We start from the raw sequence: 23,700 nt of genomic DNA on the forward strand, positions 1-23,700 counted from the left end.
TCTGCTCTTAAGATAAAGGCTTATCTGTTCTTTAATGTTGTTGCTGTCAGAAAAGCCATTCCCCAAAGTTTACCATTCAAAATATACTTACAGTACAACCTTTTACCACTGGAAATGAAAACTATTGTTCAGTTTGTTCTGACTGAGAAATACATTCACATAATTTGATTAGTTACAGAAGGAGCTTCAGTAATAAAAACCTTTAAAAATTAAAATGATTAATCCAAAAGATACTTACAGAGCTCGCCTGGTGTTTTTCAACACTGGAAATAATTCCCTCAGTCCTTTATCTGATGGCCTTAATTTCTTCAGCTCAAATTTCTCTTGAATCTCCTCTGACATCAGCAGCACAAACACCAGAGCTGAACACTGTACAGATGAGAGTGTCTGTGTTGAGAGGTCCCCTGAGTTCAGGGAGGTCTGTATTTCACTTATCAGAGAGTTGTCTTTCATTTCACTCAAGCAGTGGAATAGATTGATAGTCTCTTCAAAGGATTTTGTTCTCTTGATGGTTTTCTTGATGTATTTCACAGTCTCCTCTAAACTTTCTTCTTTGATGTCCAGTTCTGGGTGTAGACTCTTCAGGATCCTCTGATTGGACTGCAGTGAGAGGCCTAGCCAAGTGCCTGGAAGAGCAACAGTTGGGTTGGAGCACTTACTGTGGAAACCGTTTGAACCACTAACATTGATTATGGGAAGCAACGAAAAGGGTTAAAGATTTTTGCAATGACAGACATGAGGAACAGATGATTATAGCCTTCAGTAGGTCAGAAACTCCACCACATATTCTGTGTACTGTCTCTCTGTTACTGCTGCTCTGCTGTGTCCTGTCTCTCTGTTACTGCTGCTCTGTTGTGTGCTGTGTCCTGTCTCACTGTTCCTGCTGCTCTGTTGTGTGTTGTCTTTCTGTTACTGCTGGTCTGCTGTGTGCTGTGTACTGTCTCTCCGTTACTGCTGCTCTGCTGTGTGCTGTGTACTGACTCTCTGTTTCTGCTGCTCTGCTGTGTGCTGTGTACTGTCTCTCTGTTACTGCTGCTCTGCTGTGTTCAATGTTATGCTTGGGTCATTTGGTATGTTTGGTTCGTGTTGTTCATTGCCTTATCTTTTGCAATCTTGGTTAGTCTGGTTCTTTACATTGATAATTCTCTACCTGGTTAGTGTTTCTTTATGCTTTATCTAATAATAATTCTTCTGTACTTCAGCAATTCCTCACCTCATTTCAGGCTAAACTTTACTACTACATGGTGTTTGGACTAATAAATAGACTTGTACTTGGTGAAATAAATTCAAAATTTTTACCGCTGGTGTGTTGTTTGCAGTGTTTTTTGTTTTCACTTTACGCTACATGTGCTGCTAGGCTGTTACTAGAGTTTATTTGTCTGATACATTTAATTTTTTCACAATGAAGTACTCCAGTCACCTGTCTTATCTCACCTGTCTTATCTCACCTGTCTCATAAATTCTTTGATCTCATAACCTACAGTACAATTAAGTACATGCTCACTTTCTTGTCCCACTCTAGTGTGGTGACTTCAACACACACAGTGTTGTTCCCTCATCTATGTTCCCTGAAAAAGGAAAGCTGAAAAAGAAGCAGCAGCCAGTTTACACACAGCTACTCTATCAGAACCAGAGACCCCTGGGTTACTGCACTGGGTGCAGGGTAAGGGGAGGAGGTTAAGACAGGACAGAGCACCACCCATCACTGGACATACATACATACATACATACATACAGAGCACCACCCATCACTGGACATACATACACACACACATACATACAGAGCACCAACCATCACTGGACATACATACACACACACATACATACAGAGCACCAAGCATCACTGGACATACATACACACATACATACATACAGAGCACCAACCATCACTGGACATACATACACACGCAGAGCACCAACCATCACTGGACATACACACACACAGAGCACCAACCATCACTGAACACACACACACACACACACACACACACACACACACACACACACACACACACACACACACACACACACACACACACACACACACACGCACACAGACACACACACACAGCACCAACCATCACTGGACATACATACATACATACACACACACAGAGCACCAACCATCACTGAACAAACACACACACACACACACACACACACACACACACACACACACACACACACACACAGAGCACCAACCATCCCTGGACACACACACACACACACACACACACACACACACACACGCACACACACACACACACACACACACACACACACACACACACACACACATAATGTATATATATTCTCTGTCTCTGTTAAAAAAAATACAGAGCTCCTTGCTGAACACTCCTGTGTCTTGACTCAGTGTGGCTTTCTGAGTGTTTGCCAGCAAGACCAGTGTGACATTTCAATTACAGAATGACAGTCATGTGTTGCATTCCAACTGGTAAGAAGACATTGCAGTAATTCTGGAATGCACTGGTCTGCTCTTAAGATAAAGGCTTATCTGTTCTTTAATGTTGTTGCTGTCAGAAAAGCCATTCCCCAAAGTTTACCATTCAAAATATACTTACAGTACAACCTTTTACCACTGGAAATGAAAACTATTGTTCAGTTTGTTCTGACTGAGAAATACATTCACATAATTTGATTAGTTACAGAAGGAGCTTCAGTAATAAAAACCTTTAAAAATTAAAATGATTAATCCAAAAGATACTTACAGAGCTCGCCTGGTGTTTTTCAACACTGGAAATAATTCCCTCAGTCCTTTATCTGATGGCCTTAATTTCTTCAGCTCAAATTTCTCTTGAATCTCCTCTGACATCAGCAGCACAAACACCAGAGCTGAACACTGTACAGATGAGAGTGTCTGTGTTGAGAGGTCCCCTGAGTTCAGGGAGGTCTGTATTTCACTTATCAGAGAGTTGTCTTTCATTTCACTCAAGCAGTGGAATAGATTGATAGTCTCTTCAAAGGATTTTGTTCTCTTGATGGTTTTCTTGATGTATTTCACAGTCTCCTCTAAACTTTCTTCTTTGATGTCCAGTTCTGGGTGTAGACTCTTCAGGATCCTCTGATTGGACTGCAGTGAGAGGCCTAGCCAAGTGCCTGGAAGAGCAACAGTTGGGTTGGAGCACTTACTGTGGAAACCGTTTGAACCACTAACATTGATTATGGGAAGCAACGAAAAGGGTTAAAGATTTTTGCAATGACAGACATGAGGAACAGATGATTATAGCCTTCAGTAGGTCAGAAACTCCACCACATATTCTGTGTACTGTCTCTCTGTTACTGCTGCTCTGCTGTGTCCTGTCTCTCTGTTACTGCTGCTCTGTTGTGTGCTGTGTCCTGTCTCACTGTTCCTGCTGCTCTGTTGTGTGTTGTCTTTCTGTTACTGCTGGTCTGCTGTGTGCTGTGTACTGTCTCTCCGTTACTGCTGCTCTGCTGTGTGCTGTGTACTGACTCTCTGTTTCTGCTGCTCTGCTGTGTGCTGTGTACTGTCTCTCTGTTACTGCTGCTCTGCTGTGTTCAATGTTATGCTTGGGTCATTTGGTATGTTTGGTTCGTGTTGTTCATTGCCTTATCTTTTGCAATCTTGGTTAGTCTGGTTCTTTACATTGATAATTCTCTACCTGGTTAGTGTTTCTTTATGCTTTATCTAATAATAATTCTTCTGTACTTCAGCAATTCCTCACCTCATTTCAGGCTAAACTTTACTACTACATGGTGTTTGGACTAATAAATAGACTTGTACTTGGTGAAATAAATTCAAAATTTTTACCGCTGGTGTGTTGTTTGCAGTGTTTTTTGTTTTCACTTTACGCTACATGTGCTGCTAGGCTGTTACTAGAGTTTATTTGTCTGATACATTTAATTTTTTCACAATGAAGTACTCCAGTCACCTGTCTTATCTCACCTGTCTTATCTCACCTGTCTTATCTCACCTGTCTCATAAATTCTTTGATCTCATAACCTACAGTACATTTAAGTACATGCTCACTTTCTTGTCCCACTCTAGTGTGGTGACTTCAACACACACAGTGTTGTTCCCTCATCTATGTTCCCTGAAAAAGGAAAGCTGAAAAAGAAGCAGCAGCCAGTTTACACACAGCTACTCTATCAGAACCACAGACCCCTGGGTTACTGCACTGGGTGCAGGGTAAGGGGAGGAGGTTAAGACAGGACAGAGCACCACCCATCACTGGACATACATACACACACACATACATACAGAGCACCAACCATCACTGGACATACATACACACATACATACATACAGAGCACCAACCATCACTGGACATACATACACACGCAGAGCACCAACCATCACTGGACATACACACACACAGAGCACCACCCATCACTGGACATACACACACACAGAGCACCAACCATCACTGAACACACACACACACACACACACACACACACACACACACACACACACACACACACGCGCACACAGACACACACACACAGCACCAACCATCACTGGACATACATACATACATACATACATACAGAGCACCAACCATCACTGGACATACATACACACACAGAGCACCACCCATCACTGGACATACACACACACAGAGCACCACCCATCACTGGACATACACACACACAGAGCACCAACCATCACTGAACAAACACACACACACACACACACACACACACACACACACACACACACACACACACACACACACACACACACAGAGCACCAACCATCCCTGGACACACACACACACACACACACACACACACACACACACACACACACACACACACACACACACACACACACACACACACACAATGTATATATATTCTCTGTCTCTGTTAAAAAAAATACAGAGCTCCTTGCTGAACACTCCTGTGTCTTGACTCAGTGTGGCTTTCTGAGTGTTTGCCAGCAAGACCAGTGTGACATTTCAATTACAGAATGACAGTCATGTGTTGCATTCCAACTGGTAAGAAGACATTGCAGTAATTCTGGAATGCACTGGTCTGCTCTTAAGATAAAGGCTTATCTGTTCTTTAATGTTGTTGCTGTCAGAAAAGCCATTCCCCAAAGTTTACCATTCAAAATATACTTACAGTACAACCTTTTACCACTGGAAATGAAAACTATTGTTCAGTTTGTTCTGACTGAGAAATACATTCACATAATTTGATTAGTTACAGAAGGAGCTTCAGTAATAAAAACCTTTAAAAATTAAAATGATTAATCCAAAAGATACTTACAGAGCTCGCCTGGTGTTTTTCAACACTGGAAATAATTCCCTCAGTCCTTTATCTGATGGCCTTAATTTCTTCAGCTCAAATTTCTCTTGAATCTCCTCTGACATCAGCAGCACAAACACCAGAGCTGAACACTGTACAGATGAGAGTGTCTGTGTTGAGAGGTCCCCTGAGTTCAGGGAGGTCTGTATTTCACTTATCAGAGAGTTGTCTTTCATTTCACTCAAGCAGTGGAATAGATTGATAGTCTCTTCAAAGGATTTTGTTCTCTTGATGGTTTTCTTGATGTATTTCACAGTCTCCTCTAAACTTTCTTCTTTGATGTCCAGTTCTGGGTGTAGACTCTTCAGGATCCTCTGATTGGACTGCAGTGAGAGGCCTAGCCAAGTGCCTGGAAGAGCAACAGTTGGGTTGGAGCACTTACTGTGGAAACCGTTTGAACCACTAACATTGATTATGGGAAGCAACGAAAAGGGTTAAAGATTTTTGCAATGACAGACATGAGGAACAGATGATTATAGCCTTCAGTAGGTCAGAAACTCCACCACATATTCTGTGTACTGTCTCTCTGTTACTGCTGCTCTGCTGTGTGTTGTCTCTCTGTTACTGCTGCTCTGCTGTGTCCTGTCTCTCTGTTACTGCTGCTCTGTTGTGTGCTGTGTCCTGTCTCACTGTTCCTGCTGCTCTGTTGTGTGTTGTCTTTCTGTTACTGCTGGTCTGCTGTGTGCTGTGTACTGTCTTCTCCGTTACTGCTGCTCTGCTGTGTGCTGTGTACTGACTCTCTGTTTCTGCTGCTCTGCTGTGTGCTGTGTACTGTCTCTCTGTTACTGCTGCTCTGCTGTGTTCAATGTTATGCTTGGGTCATTTGGTATGTTTGGTTCGTGTTGTTCATTGCCTTATCTTTTGCAATCTTGGTTAGTCTGGTTCTTTACATTGATAATTCTCTACCTGGTTAGTGTTTCTTTATGCTTTATCTAATAATAATTCTTCTGTACTTCAGCAATTCCTCACCTCATTTCAGGCTAAACTTTACTACTACATGGTGTTTGGACTAATAAATAGACTTGTACTTGGTGAAATAAATTCAAAATGTTTACCGCTGGTGTGTTGTTTGCAGTGTTTTTTGTTTTCACTTTACGCTACATGTGCTGCTAGGCTGTTACTAGAGTTTATTTGTCTGATACATTTAATTTTTTCACAATGAAGTACTCCAGTCACCTGTCTTATCTCACCTGTCTTATCTCACCTGTCTTATCTCACCTGTCTCATAAATTCTTTGATCTCATAACCTACAGTACATTTAAGTACATGCTCACTTTCTTGTCCCACTCTAGTGTGGTGACTTCAACACACACAGTGTTGTTCCCTCATCTATGTTCCCTGAAAAAGGAAAGCTGAAAAAGAAGCAGCAGCCAGTTTACACACAGCTACTCTATCAGAACCACAGACCCCTGGGTTACTGCACTGGGTGCAGGGTAAGGGGAGGAGGTTAAGACAGGACAGAGCACCACCCATCACTGGACATACACACACACATACATACATACAGAGCACCAACCATCACTGGACATACATACACACGCAGAGCACCAACCATCACTGGACATACACACACACAGAGCACCACCCATCACTGGACATACACACACACAGAGCACCAACCATCACTGAACACACACACACACACACACACACACACACACACACACACACACACACACACACACACACACACGCACACAGACACACACACAGCACCAACCATCACTGGACATACATACATACATACATACATACAGAGCACCAACCATCACTGGACATACATACACACACAGAGCACCACCCATCACTGGACATACACACACACAGAGCACCACCCATCACTGGACATACACACACACAGAGCACCAACCATCACTGAACACACACACACACACACACACACACACACACACACACACACACACACACACACACACACAGAGCACCAACCATCCCTGGACACACACACACACACACACACACACACACACACGCACACACACACACACACACACACAGAGCACCAACCATCCCTGGACACACACACACACACACACACACACACATAATGTATATATATTCTCTGTCTCTGTTAAAAAAAATACAGAGCTCCTTGCTGAACACTCCTGTGTCTTGACTCAGTGTGGCTTTCTGAGTGTTTGCCAGCAAGACCAGTGTGACATTTCAATTACAGAATGACAGTCATGTGTTGCATTCCAACTGGTAAGAAGACATTGCAGTAATTCTGGAATGCACTGGTCTGCTCTTAAGATAAAGGCTTATCTGTTCTTTAATGTTGTTGCTGTCAGAAAAGCCATTCCCCAAAGTTTACCATTCAAAATATACTTACAGTACAACCTTTTACCACTGGAAATGAAAACTATTGTTCAGTTTGTTCTGACTGAGAAATACATTCACATAATTTGATTAGTTACAGAAGGAGCTTCAGTAATAAAAACCTTTAAAAATTAAAATGATTAATCCAAAAGATACTTACAGAGCTCGCCTGGTGTTTTTCAACACTGGAAATAATTCCCTCAGTCCTTTATCTGATGGCCTTAATTTCTTCAGCTCAAATTTCTCTTGAATCTCCTCTGACATCAGCAGCACAAACACCAGAGCTGAACACTGTACAGATGAGAGTGTCTGTGTTGAGAGGTCCCCTGAGTTCAGGGAGGTCTGTATTTCACTTATCAGAGAGTTGTCTTTCATTTCACTCAAGCAGTGGAATAGATTGATAGTCTCTTCAAAGGATTTTGTTCTCTTGATGGTTTTCTTGATGTATTTCACAGTCTCCTCTAAACTTTCTTCTTTGATGTCCAGTTCTGGATGTAGACTCTTCAGGATCCTCTGATTGGACTGCAGTGAGAGGCCGAAGAGGAAACGGAGGAAAAGGTCCAGGTGTCCATTTTCACTCCTCATGGCTTTATCTACTGCTGTCTTGAGCAGATCACACAGTCTGTGTTTTAACTTCCATTTCATTTTCTCCAGTGGGGTTTTAAGGAGTGGGTTGCCTTCATCCCTGAATGTTAGGAACACAAATACAGCAGCAAGAAACTCCTGGAAGCTTAAATGCACAAAGCTGAAGATCTTCCCCTCCTGTTTAAAAATTTGTGTACAAATTCCAGAGTACACTAAAGCCTCTTGGAAATCAATGCCACATTTTTTCAGATCTTTCTCATAGAACAGCAGCCGTCCTTTTTGGAGCTGAAGAAAAGCTAACTTGCCAAGCTTCATGATACCCAGCACCTCTGCTCTTTTTGTCTCGGATGGAACTGTATTGTCAGTGCTTTGCTTTGTGCTGTATTTCTCAGTCATTTGCTCTGTGAGAAACATCAGGAAACGTAGATACACTTCTGTCAGAGTTTTGGGAGCATTTTTCATGTCTTTACCATCCTTCAGCATTTTCTGAAGCACGGTGGCTGCGATCCTGCAGAAGACGGGTATGTGACACAAGATATGAAGGCTTCTTGCAGTCTTAATGTGTGAGAGAATTGTGGTGGCTTGATCTTCATCTCTGATTCTCTTCCTGAAGTACTCCTCCTTCTGTGGGTCATTGAATCCACGGATTTCTGTAACAGGGTTAAAGTATTGGTAATTTATCTTACTGACTGCTGCAGGTCGTGAAGTGATCCAGAGGAGAGCAGAAGGAAGCAGTTCTCCATTTATGAGGTTTGTTATTAGTTTATCAAGAGTAGTCTTTTCATTCACATTAGATACCTTCTTCTGATGAAGATCTAGAGGAATTCTACTTTCATCCAGTCCATCCAGTATGAAAAGCAGCCGAAGTTTTTCATTTAATATCTCCTTTTCATCTCCAGAATGGAGTTCTTGATGGAAGTAAAGAAGTAGTTTTGAGAGGCTGTACTTTTCATCCTTGACCAAGTTCAGCTCTCGAAATGGGAGGTACATGATGAAATCTATGTCCTGGTTGCACTTCTCTTCAGCCCAGTCAAGAATGAACTTGTGCACAGAGACTGTTTTTCCCACTCCAGCTATTCCCAATGTCAGGACTTTAGTACCATGCTTGTTTTCAGTAGACTGCACTTTGAAGAGGTCACTGAGTGTGATTGGTGTTTCTTCTGTTTTGGGGTAAAAGTCCTCCACCTGTCTCACTTCATGCTTTGTATTCACTCCTCCTGTGCATCCTTTGATCATGTAAACTTCAGTGTAAGTGTCTTTTATAGGCACACGATCACATTCTATTGTAGCCTCCTCATACAACTTCTCAAATTTTTCCTTATATTTTATTTTCATTCTCCTACTACTGAGATCATGTTTTCCTCCACCTGTTAAAAAGTGGGAAGAAAAAGTTGTGATTCATATAACCTGTGAATAAGGAAAGTGCCTGTTTAGTTTAGCTTCAAAATGTTAACTTTATATCATGTTCTCTCTGAAGTTTGTTTACCACTGTAGAGTAGAATAACTATCAGTAGTACTACCAAATAAGGAGACATCAAAAAGACTCCAAATGAGAGTCAAAGTTTTGATTATTGTTATGAGACGGAACAGTCTGTAATGGCTCAATGAGTCTTTAACTGAACCAAGCTGGATCTTAGTTCTTACTTTCTGCAGCTTTGCTTTGCCTTCTCTTTTTGGTCAGTGCTACCTCCATTAGTTCATAATCACAGAGTGTGTGCAAGGCTTTACATATGCACTAACTGTCTTATGTATGCTGAGCTGTAACAGGTTATATATGTCTACCAGTGTTCAGTGTGTTAATGAAGAGGTACTGAAACACTAAGGGAGAGGTGACGTGTCTACCAGTGCTCAGTGTGTTAATGAAGAGGTGCTGAAACACTCAGGGAGAGGTGATGTGTTTACCAGTGCTCAGTGTGTTAATGAAGAGGTACTGAAACACTCAGGGAGAGGTGATGTGTCTACCAGTGCTCAGTGTGTTAATGAAGAGGTACTGAAACACTCAGGGAGAGGTCATGTGTCTACCAGAGCTCAGTGTGTTAATGAAGAGGTACTGAAACACTCAGGGAGAGGTGTTGTGTCTACCAGTGCTCAGTGTGTTAATGAAGAGGTGCTGAAACACTCAGGGAGAGGTAATGTGTCTACCAGTGCTCAGTGTGTTAATGAAGAGGTGCTAAAACACTCAGGGAGAGGTGACGTGTCTAGTAGTGTTTAGTGTGTTAATGAAGCGGTACTGAAACACTCAGGGAGAGGTGACGTGTCTAGCAGTGTTTAGTGTGTTAATGAAGAGGTAATGAAACACTAAGGGAGAGGTAATGTGTCTACCAGTGCTCAGTGTGTTAATGAAGAGGTGCTGAAACACTCAGGGAGAGGTGTTGGGTCTACCAGTGCTCAGTGTGTTAATGAAGAGGTGCCAAAACACTCACGGAGAGGTGATGTGTTTACCAGTCCTCAGTGTGTTAATGAAGCGGTACTGAAACACTCAGGGAGAGGTGATGTGTCTAGCAGTGTTTAGTGTGTTAATGAAGAGGTAATGAAACACTAAGGGAGAGGTAATGTGTCTACCAGTGCTCAGTGTGTTAATGAAGAGGTACTGAAACACTAAAGGAGAGGTGATGTGTCTACCAGTGCTCAGTGTGTTAATGAAGAGGTACTGAAACACTAAGGGAGAGGTGATGTGTCTACCAGTGCTCAGTGTGTTAATGAAGAGGTACTGAAACACTAAGGGAGAGGTAATGTGTCTACCAGTGCTCAGTGTGTTAATGAAGAGGTGCTAAAACACTCAGGGAGAGGTGACGTGTCTAGCAGTGTTTAGTGTGTTAATGAAGCGGTACTGAAACACTCAGGGAGAGGTGACGTGTCTAGCAGTGTTTAGTGTGTTAATGAAGAGGTAATGAAACACTAAGGGAGAGGTAATGTGTCTACCAGTGCTCAGTGTGTTAATGAAGAGGTGCTGAAACACTCAGGGAGAGGTGGCGTGTCTACCAGTGCTCAGTGTGTTAATGAAGAGGTGCTGAAACACTAAGGGAGAGGTGATGTGTTTACCAGTGCTCAGTGTGTTAATGAAGAGGTACTGAAACACTCAGGGAGAGGTGATGTGTCTACCAGTGCTCAGTGTGTTAATGAAGAGGTACTGAAACACTCAGGGAGAGGTCATGTGTCCACCAGTGCTCAGTGTGTTAATGAAGAGGTACTGAAACACTCAGGGAGAGGTGATGTGTCTACCAGTGCTCAGTGTGTTAATGAAGAGGTACTGAAACACTAAGGGAGAGGTGATGTGTCTACCAGTGCTCAGTGTGTTAATGAAGAGGTACTGAAACACTAAGGGAGAGGTAATGTGTCTACCAGTGCTCAGTGTGTTAATGAAGAGGTGCTAAAACACTCAGGGAGAGGTGACGTGTCTAGCAGTGTTTAGTGTGTTAATGAAGCGGTACTGAAACACTAAGGGAGAGGTGACGTGTCTAGCAGTGTTTAGTGTGTTAATGAAGAGGTAATGAAACACTAAAGGAGAGGTAATGTGTCTACCAGTGCTCAGTGTGTTAATGAAGAGGTGCTGAAACACTCAGGGAGAGGTGATGTGTTTAACAGTGCTCAGTGTGTTAATGAAGAGGTACTGAAACACTAAGGGAGAGGTAATGTGTCTACCAGTGCTCAGTGTGTTAATGAAGAGGTGCTGAAACACTAAGGGAGAGGTAATGTGTCTACCAGTGCTCAGTGTGTTAATGAAGAGGTGCTGAAACACTCAGGGAGAGGTGTTGGGTCTACCAGTGCTCAGTGTGTTAATGAAGAGGTGCCAAAACACTCACGGAGAGGTGATGTGTCTACCAGTGCTCAGTGTGTTAATGAAGAGGTGCTGAAACACTCAGGGAGAGGTGATGTGTCTACCAGTGCTCAGTGTGTTAATGAAGAGGTGCTGAAACACTCAGGGAGAGGTGGCGTGTCTACCAGTGCTCAGTGTGTTAATGAAGAGGTGCTGAAACACTCAGGGAGAGGTGATGTGTTTACCAGTGCTCAGTGTGTTAATGAAGAGGTGCTGAAACACTCAGGGAGAGGTCATGTGTCTACCAGTGCTCAGTGTGTTAATGAAGAGGTACTGAAACACTAAGGTAGAGGTGACGTGTCTACCAGTGCTCAGTGTGTTAATGAAGAGGTGCTGAAACACTCAGGGAGAGGTCATGTGTCTACCAGTGCTCAGTGTGTTAATGAAGAGGTATTTTGTTCTTTATTGTTTGTATTGTTTCTGCTGTGCTGGATGTCAACTAGAGAAGGACTCCCCCCATTATTTGGTTTGTCTCCCGTGAATGAGATTTGTTATGAAAAGAGCATAAATGAACATGATGCGTTTAGGCTGGGGAGAGATTTCTCACTACTATCGTGGTTTAACCTTCACAGTTCTGGTATGTAATAGAATTATTTAAAAAAAAATAGTTTGTGCCTTCTTCATTAAAGATTTAAGTAGCTAGATCTAGGAAACTCCAATTCTTTTAGACTATGTGATTATATTAACAGGTGTAACAACATTGAAGCTGTGCAATAATTTTGAGATTTAATTATTACCTGAACTATAATGTTGTGCAGTATCTGAGGGACTGTTTAATAACTGCAGGCTGACAGAAGTGTATGTAATGTATGTGACATGTGTATGTGAATGATGACAGTAGTGTATGTGGTGTGTGCATGTGAATGATGATAGTAGTGTATGTGATGTGAGTATGTGAATGATGACAGTAGTGTATGTGATGTGAGTATGTGAATGATGACAGTAGTGTATGTGACGTATATGAATGACGACAGTAGTGTATGTGATGTGAGTATGTGAATGATGATAGTAGTGTATGTGATGTATATGAATGATGACAGTAGTGTATGTGATGTATATGAATGACGACAGTAGTGTATGTGATGTGTGTATGTGAATGATGGCAGTAGTGTATGTGACGTATGTATGTGAATGACGACAGTAGTGTATGTGATGTGAGTATGTGAATGATGACATTAGTGTATGTGACGTATGTATGTGAATGACGACAGTAGTGTATGTGATGTGAGTATGTGAATGATGACAGTAGTGTATGTGATGTGAGTATGTGAATGATGACAGTAGTGTATGTGATGTGTGTATGTGAATGATGACAGTAGTGTATGTGATGTGTGTATGTGAATGATGACATTAGTGTATGTGACGTATGTATGTGAATGACGACAGTAGTGTATGTGATGTGAGTATGTGAATGATGGCAGTAGTGTATGTGACGTATGTATGTGAATGACGACAGTAGTGTATGTGATGTGAGTATGTGAATGATGACATTAGTGTATGTGACGTATGTATGTGAATGACGACAGTAGTGTATGTGATGTGAGTATGTGAATGATGACAGTAGTGTATGTGATGTGAGTATGTGAATGATGACAGTAGTGTATGTGATGTGTGTATGTGAATGATGACAGTAGTGTATGTGATGTATGTATGTGAATGACGACAGTAGTGTATTTGACGTATGTATGTGAATGACGACAGTAGTGTATGTGATGTGAGTATGTGAATGATGACATTAGTGTATGTGACGTATGTATGTGAATGACGACAGTAGTGTATGTGATGTGAGTATGTGAATGATGACAGTATTGTATGTGATGTATGTATGTGAATGATGACAGTAGTGTATGTGATGTGTGTATGTGAATGATGGCAGTAGTGTATGTGACGTATGTATGTGAATGATGACAGTAGTGTATGTGATGTGTGTATGTGAATGATGGCAGTAGTGTATGTGATGTTAGTATGTGAATGATGGCAGTAGTGTATGTGATGTGAGTATGTGAATGACGACAGTAGTGTATGTGATGTGTGTATGTGAATGATGACAGTAGTGTATGTGATGTGTGTATGTGAATGATGACAGTAGTGTATGTGATGTGTGTATGTGAATGATGGCAGTAGTGTATGTGATGTTAGTATGTGAATGACGACAGTAGTGTATGTGATGTGTGTATGTGAATGATGACAGTAGTGTATGTGACGTATGTATGTGAATGACGACAGTAGTGTATTTGACGTATGTATGTGAATGACGACAGTAGTGTATGTGATGTGAGTATGTGAATGATGACATTAGTGTATGTGACGTATGTATGTGAATGACGACAGTAGTGTATGTGATGTGAGTATGTGAATGATGACAGTAGTGTATGTGATGTATGTATGTGAATGATGGCAGTAGTGTATGTGACGTATGTATGTGAATGACGACAGTAGTGTATGTGATGTGAGTATGTGAATGATGACATTAGTGTATGTGATGTGAGTATGTGAATGATGACATTAGTGTATGTGATGTGAGTATGTGAATGATGACAGTAGTGTATGTGATGTGAGTATGTGAATGACGACAGTAGTGTATGTGATGTGAGTATGTGAATGATGACATTAGTGTATGTGATGTGAGTATGTGAATGATGACATTAGTGTATGTGATGTGAGTATGTGAATGATGACAGTAGTGTATGTGATGTGAGTATGTGAATGACGACAGTAGTGTATGTGATGTGAGTATGTGAATGATGACAGTAGTGTATGTGATGTATGTATGTGAATGATGACAGTAGTGTATGTGACGTATGTATGTGAATGACGACAGTAGTGTATGTGATGTATGTATGTGAATGACGACAGTAGTGTATGTGATGTGTGTATGTGAATGATGGCAGTAGTGTATGTGACGTATGTATGTGAATGACGACAGTAGTGTATGTGATGTGAGTATGTGAATGACGACAGTAGTGTATGTGATGTGTGTATGTGAATGATGACAGTAGTGTATGTGATATTCATGTTGTTTAAAGTTGTAATATAATCTCATGCCTAAAGGTGTGACTGGGTTGAATTTACCTGCTGGAGTTTTAGCAGTCGACAATTCAAATTTGTCTCCACCTGTGAGAGAAGACATCAGAGTAAAGAGCAGAACATATAAAACACAAAACCTACTTTATTAACTGTGAGTCCTATGTGCATTTTTTGGTTGTGACTGCTATGTTTGAAAAGACACTGCACATTTGTTATTATGCATTTTGTAAGTTATACAGTCTGTGCCAAACACATTGTTTATCATTATTGGACTACATTTGTAATTTGCTCATGTTTAAACTGAGACTGACACTTTTCTCATTGTTGCTAATGAACATTTGTTATTCAAAACATATTGTTTGCAATGTTTGTTTTTTAATATACCAAATTATTTTGAATTTTGTCTCATTCTACTTTGTAAATTAACTAAGCATTGTTTTCCTCTTCATTCTTTATCTATTGAGTTCACTAACAAAACAAAACCAAATGCTATGAGCATATAAAATCCTGAAATAGTGAGTTTAAAAATTGAACATGATTTCACCTGCTTTATTTTCACTGTGTTTGATTCTCAGGGTCTCAGCCAGTTGGTTGTGGTTCATCTTCTTCAGGATGATCAGTGTGATCTCCACAGCTCCATTTGGGCCATATTTCTGCACCATCTTGTCCACAGTGTCAGGTCTGTTAGATTTCTCCAGCTGAGACTTTGGGATACACAGGAAACCTTCCACTCCGTTTTTCAGATGCCACTGGAATATGTTCAGGTCTTCTGTCTCCAGGTCATTTAAAGTGAAGAGAAGCTGTTCTTTGTCCATCCTGCAATGTGAAGAAGGGCAACAGTCCGGTTTACTGAAGGTTCACAAACGTTTTATATTCACAGTGCAGGGATGTAGAGAGAAGTGAATGTGAGTGTGTTGGGTGAAGAGTGCTGTGTGAGTGACAGAGAGGAGTGAATGAGAGTGTGTTGGGTGAAGTGTGCTGTGTGAGTGACAGAGAGGAGTGAATGTGAGTGTGTTGGGTGAAGTGTGCTGTGTGAGTGACAGAGAGGAGTGAATGAGAGTGTGTTGGGTGAAGTGTGCTGTGTGTGTGATGTAGAGAGGAGTGAATGTGAGTGTGTTGGGTGAAGTGTGCTGTGTGAGTGACAGAGAGGAGTGAATGTGTGTTGGGTGAAGTGTGCTGTGTGAGTGACAGAGAGGAGTGAATGTGTGTTGGGTGAAGTGTGCTGTGTGAGTGACACAGGAGTGAATGTGATTGTGTTGGGAGAAGTGTTGTGTGAGGGATGTGGAGAGGAGTGAATGAGAGCATGTTGGGTGAAGTGTGCTGTGTGAGTGACAGAGGAGTGAATGTGATTGTGTTGGGAGAAGTGTTGTGTGATTGATGGAGAGAGGAGTGAATGAGAGTGTGTTGGGTGAAGTGTGCTGTGTGAGTGATGTAGAGAGGAGTGAATGTGAGTGTGTTGGGTGAAGTGTGCTGTGTGAGGGATGTGGAGAGGAGTGAATGTGTGTTGGGTGAAGTGTGCTGTGTGAGTGACAGAGAGGAGTGAATGTGTGTTGGGTGAAGTGTGCTGTGTGAGTGACAGAGAGGAGTGAATGTGTGTTGGGTGAAGTGTGCTGTGTGAGGGATGTGGAGAGGACTGAGTAAAGTGTTGATGTGTGTTCACTGGGTTTTACCTGTTTGTCATCTCTCACTACCACTGTGTGGGTCTGTTATGAAAACACTGATAGTCTGAGGTCATACAGTCTGCTTGTTTTACTCTGAATACACATATTTAAATTCACATTTAAATTAGTGGGGCAGTTATTGATGATCTGCCCATCACTAATGTCACATAACTATAATAGATAATTTATTTTTACACAAATGGCACCATGGACATTGAAATGCCCATCAGTGACCACAAGATGGCAGTATAGAAACACATTTACAGACAGAAAAACATTGATTATGAAACAGCCTTACTGGTGGGGAAGGAGTTAATAGGCTTTCACAATTAAGAAAAAGCATTGGAATGTTACTGAATAAGATGTGAAATCCCAGGTAATACAATGAGATGATTTTCAAAGTTGTGTGATACACAAAATCAAACTTTATATTCAGTTATCAGAGAACAGGCCTGTGAGGGTGAGATGGGAGTGATCAGAGAACAGGCCTGTGAGGGTGAGATGGGAGTGATCAGAGAACAGGCCTGTGAGGGTGAGATGGGAGTGATCAGAGAACAGGCCTGTGAGGGTGAGATGGGAGTGATCAGAGAACAGATGGGAGTGATCAGAGAACAGGCCTGTGAGGGTGAGATGGGAGTGATCAGAGAACAGACCTGTGAGGGTGAGATGGGAGTGATCAGAGAACAGACCTGTGAGGGTGAGATGGGAATGATCAGAGAACAGACCTGTGAGGTTGAGATGGGAGTGATCAGAGAACAGACCTGTGAGGTTGAGATGGGAGTGATCAGAGAACAGACCTGTGAGGGTGAGATGGGAATGATCAGAGAACAGACCTGTGAGGTTGAGATGGGAGTGATCAGAGAACAGACCTGTGAGGGTGAGATGGGAATGATCAGAGAACAGACCTGTGAGGTTGAGATGGGAGTGATCAGAGAACAGACCTGTGAGGGTGAGATGGGAATGATCAGAGAACAGACCTGTGAGGGTGAGATGGGAGGCGACCCACAGACTGCTGCTGGAAGGAGAACCAACCAACATGGAGGACCAGATGTGACAGGGATACAGACACCGTCCACCCCTATACCCAATCAACATGGAGGACCAGATGTGACAGGGATACAGACACCGTCCACCCCTATACCCAATCAACATGGAGGACCAGATGTGACAGGGATACAGACACTACACTGCCATACGCCCAATCAACATGGAGGACCAGACTGTATGTGTATGTGTATGTGTAATCAGACTGTATGTGTAGTACTGTAGACTGAGGTATGACCTGCACAATACTAATGGATGAGCGTTACAGTGCATTTGCACTGTTCTGGTGCAGACACACAGCACACAGCCCACCCAATACACAACACATAGCCCATGGGCCAGATTCACAATACACAACACAACGAACAGCCTGTGGGTCTGACAGCCCAATGACACTCAAACTGACTCAACAAAATAATATATAAAAATTATGTATTCTTACTCAAATTCACCACAAATTCAATGAGACAGTTTAATGAAAATGTGAAACAGTGCCCCCCTATTACTTTCAAACATTGGAATTGTTCCCCTGACTGGTGTTTTCTCTTGGTTGTCCATGACCAATCTTAAGCAACATTCAACTGAAACACAGCAGCAATAAACAGGTTCATCCACATTATTTCAGAGGTTGCATGTGTTTATCAAAAAGAAGTAGTAGTTACAAGTAAAAAATGTTGATCTTGAACACAGGAAATTTAACCCAGAAACAAATATGTGAGGAAGTATGTAAACATGTAATGAAAATGTTTGTGGCTCTGTTATAGGTGTCTGTGTGAAATCGACCCTTGGTACAATAGTTATGAAAATCTGACAATTGTGATGGAGTTACCCAGTAAGAAAACTGATTTATCGAGGATTTAATAAGGATTCATTTGTTCACACACATTTACAGACACTCTTCTCCAGAGTGGCTTACATGTGTATCAGTGTGACAGTACGTGTGCACCCTGTGAATCAAATGCAAGATGTAAGTGTTACTAGCACCCTAATTTCTTTACTTAAGGTCAGAGCCTTACCTGAGTTACAGGAGACCACACAACCAGCAGAGTCTTGGTAAATGTCTTAGTTTATCTGTTATGGTGCATCTTTGCAGACCTGTAGAAAACAGCAGAGAAAATCTGTATGAAGATTTCAGAAAGTGTTAGTGTCTTGAGGGGGATCAAAAGACTGTATGTTATATCCAGTATATACACACACATACAGACAGTAAAGACAGCTATATCTCATATACAGTATATACACACATACAGACAGTAAAGACAGCTATATATCATATACAGTATATACACACATACAGACAGTAAAGACAGCTATATATCATATACAGTATATACACACATACAGACAGTAAAGACAGCTATATATCATATACAGTATATACACACATACAGACAATAAAGACAGCTGTACATCAAATACAAGTATATACATACAGACAGTAAAGACAGCGGAATATAATGCAGTATGTACATACAGACAGTAAAGACAGCTGTATGTCAGATACACATATAAACACACAGACAATAAAGACAGGTGTATGTCATATATAGTATAAACATACATAAAGACTATAATGACAGCTGTATGTCACATACAGTACATACATACAGACAGTAGACAGCTGTACTGTCATTATAGTTTTTATGTATGTTTATACTGTATATGACATACAGCTGTCTTTACTGTCTGTATGTATGATGTATATTCTGTATATGACATACAGCTATGTCATGTTTGTATATTTATACTGTATATGACATAGCTGTATTTACTGTCTGTATGTATACACTGTAAATGACATACAGCTGTATTTACTGTCTGTGTGTATATACTGTATAAGACATACAGCTGTCTACTGTCTGTATGTATGTACTGTATTTGACATACAGCTGTCATTATAGTCTTTATGTATGTTTATACTGTATACTGTATACTGTTGGTTTGTACTCTGTGTTTCTTAGCCATGAGTTTTCCCTAGCCTTAGTTATAGCCTGCTTCCCAGTTTGCCTTCGTGTGTTTATTTTGTCTACTTATATATCCCCGTGCTCTCCGTGTTGGCTCTTTGAGCCTGGACTACGATAACAACTCTGATTTTGGATTTGCGCATAATAAATCTCGCTCCTCTCCGCGCATGTGTCCGCCTCCTTATCGCTCAACATTACATATAAATATACATACAGACTATAAAGACAGCGGTATATCATATACAGTATATACATCACACATCCAGACAATAAAGACATACTGTATATAAACATATACAGACAATAGAAGACAGCTGTATGTCATATACATTATATACATGCAGACAGTAAAGACAGCGATATATCATATACAGAATATACATCACACATCCAGACAATAAAGACATACTGTATATAAACATATACAGACAATAGAAGACAGCTGTATGTCATATACAGTATAAACATACATACAGACAATAAACAGCTGTAGGCCATACATTATACATACGGACAATAAAGACAGCTGAGTGTCATATACAGTATAAACATACATACAAGACTATAATGACAGCTGTATGTCACATACAGTACATACATACAGACAGTAAAGACAGCTATGTCATATACAGTATAAATATACAAACAGACAATAGACAGCTGTATGTCATATACAGAATATACATCATACATACAGACAGTAAAGACAGCTGTATGTCATATACAGTATAAACATACATAAAAACTATAATGACAGCTGTATGTCACATACAGTACATACATACAGACAGAAATACTTATACAGTATATACACACAAACAGACAATAAAGACAGCTCTATGTCATAATGTATACACACACAAACCGACAGTAATGGTACCTGTAGGCCATACATTATACATACGGACAATAAAGACAGCTGAGTGTCATATACAACATATACACACAGACAATAAACACAGCTGTTTGTCATATACAGTATATACATACAGACTGTAAAGACAGCTATGCAATAAACATAAATACAGACAGTAATGGTAGCTCTATGTCATATACAGTATATACATCACACATCCTGACAATAAAGACAGTTGTATGTCATATACTGTATATAAACATATAAAGACAATAGAAGACAGCTGTATGTCATATACAGTATATACATACATACAGACAATAAAGACAGCTGTATGTCATATACAGAATATACATCATACATATAGACAGTAAATACAGCTGTGTCACAGTATATCCACACATACAGACACTAAAGACAGCTGTATGTCATATGCATTATATACACAGACAGTAAATACAGCTGTATGTCAAATACAGTATATATGTACAGACAGACAATAAAGACAGGTGTATATCATATACAGTATATACATGCATACAGACAATAAAGACAGCTGTATGTCATATACAGAATATATTTACAGACAGTAAAGACAGCTGTATGTCATATTGTATAAACATACATGATTTTCTGGATATACGGCTTGTACTTTGAATTACATCTATGGACTATGTGTGTTCTCTAATAAACTGCATTCCCCATACTGTCTCCGCTTGCGCTTAGAACATTTCAAAGACATATGGAAAGTTCACATGAATTTCTAAAGACAGCTGTCTCAGAACTGTTCAGGTTGGGGAACCTGTTACATTCACTGAGGGAAACTGGATTCATAGTCCACACAATCAAATATCTTGTAGGATACATTAGAATTAATAAAGAATATTTTCCTTATTTGAGTTTGGTCTTGTTGCAACACTTTGTATAGGAAAGGTTCAAATCCAGTAGTCCAGGTATGTGGACTTTCCTGCAGATCTAGGTATTCTTGGATGTGAATTTGTCCTTAAGTTCATTCTGAACTTGTCCAGAATGCAGCAGCATGACTGGTCTTCAATTTTCTGAAGTTCACATTACTCCACTGCTGTGCTCCTTTCATTGACTTCCAGTAGCTGCACGCATCAGATTTAAAGCCTTGATGCTTGCCTACAAAGTCAAAAATGGACCAGCCCCTTCATACATGAGGTCAATGGTCCTCAATTCGTACCTTGAGTACTTCGAACCTCAAGTAAGGTTTGGCTTGAAATACTGTGCTTCAGGTCTCATGGAAGACAAGCAACTAGACAATTTTCTGTCCTAGCTCCAAGATGGTGGAATAAACTCCCACTTGCTGTCCGGACAGCAGAGTCCCTTGCAGTCTTCAACCGCAGACTGAAGACCCATCTATTTGTGGAATATTTAAATGACAACTGACCCTGCTCCTATATTGACTGAGTAAATTAGTACTTATTGTAGGGTATTGTTTATTACACTGATGTTGTTTAACAAACCCTAGCACTTATTGTGTATTACACTTATCATTGTTTAAGATAGACCTTATGTATTTTGTACTTGTAGGCATCAGCAGTGATTCCTGTATTCTAGATCATTGGTATATTGGACTCTAACCTACTGTACGGGCTAGGATGTTTTCTATGAGTAAATGACAAAGCAATTTTGCAAGTCATTCTGGATAAGAGCATCTGCTAAATACTATAATTACTGTAAATGTAAATATGATAGGCTTTCTGAATCTGGCCACATGGTTGGTTTTAGGAATCTGGCCGTATTATTGGTATTAGGAATCTGGCCGTATGACTGGTTTTAGGAATGTGGCTAATGATTGGTATTAGGAATCTTACTGAAAGCCATAATTAATTACAGAGAGAAATACACAAGATTACAGCAATATCTATGAAGCATGGGAGCAGTGTTACCTTTACTGTTCAGTCTATAAGTCTTCAGGAAGAATGTCTGGATCTGTCTTCATCAGGATGTCCAGATTAATTAATTGTCAACACACTCACTTTAGCTACTGTTTCACTACTGAGTTTTCACTACTGTAGCAACATAACTGACCAATTGTTGATCATAACTGTTTATTACTACTATAAACACACCTGTACACACACTGTCTATTTCTTCACTGGAGTCCACCTGTAAACATGTTCTGTTTCTTCACTGCAGTCCATCTGTACACACACTCTCTGTTTCTTTCCTGTTATGATCTGAACGATAATCTAGTTGCACCTTTTTTTTCTTTTTAGAAGGAGCCAAACCAGTATGAGCACATTTCAGTCCCATAACATCCCAAGAGTGGAAGAACAAGTCTTGTTGTGAATATCATATCTCCCTCCATGTGTGTGTTTATACCATATGTCCATCTGTGTGTGCGTGTTGGGAAAAGAAGGAAGACACTAGAGCAGACATGGTGAGAACAGAAGACACAGGAAGACATGGAAGCAGATGCAGAAAACAAGAGAGAAACAACCATGATCACAGAGACAGACACAAATACAAATATGTAAACACCATGAATACTGTAAGAGGTGTATCAACACCGCGGGTGTTAACATCACTGTACAAGTGTTTAGATAACATTGGATGGGTAAAGTTAGCACTTCAGGTCACTACACTAACAGTGTAGGTTTTAATTCATACTGGGGATTTTTCTGTTTAAGTTCTGTTTGGAACTGAGACACAACCACTTGTCATCACCAGAAACCAGTTTAGCTGCTTGAAAAGAATGAAACACTTTCTATCAACATGTGTTGTGTGAGACAGAGAGAGATCCATCATGGTGTAGTGCTGCTGTCACATGTCTGTGTGAGAGTGAGAGATGGTGAGAGAGAGACATAGGAGGAGTACAGAGAGAGAGAGAGAGAGCGAGAGAGAGAGAGAGAGAGAGAGAGAGAGAGAGAGAGAGAGAGAGAGAATATGAGCACTCAGATGATTTGGCTTCAGTTTTGTACAGTTTGGAATTTGTACACGGCAGTTTTCATTACCAGAAACCAGTTCAGCTGGTCTGTTTTTATCTTTTGTCTCTGAACCATGGTCTGAACACCTCAGGGGAGCTGTTAGCATTTTAGCTCCAGTGCCAGAGTGAAGTGAAACTTTTCACCCTGTGATGGAGCTACC

At 40.7% G+C, this 23,700-nt stretch overlaps 1 protein-coding gene and 1 long non-coding RNA gene across 2 annotated transcripts; both read right to left on the bottom strand.

The window, feature by feature from the left end:
• Window positions 1-234: 234 nt before the first annotated feature.
• LOC145652015 (uncharacterized) lies at window positions 235-9,552 on the bottom strand. The gene is made up of 4 exons (XM_081701037.1): window positions 7,793-9,552; window positions 5,257-5,697; window positions 2,730-3,170; window positions 235-679 (listed from the first exon to the last, which is right to left on the bottom strand). The coding sequence occupies exons 1-4, from the start codon at window positions 9,550-9,552 to the stop codon at window positions 235-237; spliced, it is 3,087 nt and encodes a 1,028-aa protein (XP_081557163.1).
• A 6,056-nt stretch (window positions 9,553-15,608) lies between these two features.
• LOC145657412 (uncharacterized) lies at window positions 15,609-22,716 on the bottom strand. The gene is made up of 3 exons (XR_014123049.1): window positions 22,500-22,716; window positions 18,783-18,861; window positions 15,609-15,877 (listed from the first exon to the last, which is right to left on the bottom strand). It is a non-coding gene; the product is annotated as an uncharacterized LOC145657412 (long non-coding RNA).
• Between the last annotated feature and the right edge of the window lie 984 nt (window positions 22,717-23,700).

Source organism: Electrophorus electricus, chromosome 1 (assembly GCF_041902795.1).
Source record: "Electrophorus electricus isolate QZ-2024a chromosome 1, ASM4190279v1, whole genome shotgun sequence".
Taxonomy (NCBI): Eukaryota; Metazoa; Chordata; class Actinopteri; order Gymnotiformes; family Gymnotidae; genus Electrophorus; species Electrophorus electricus.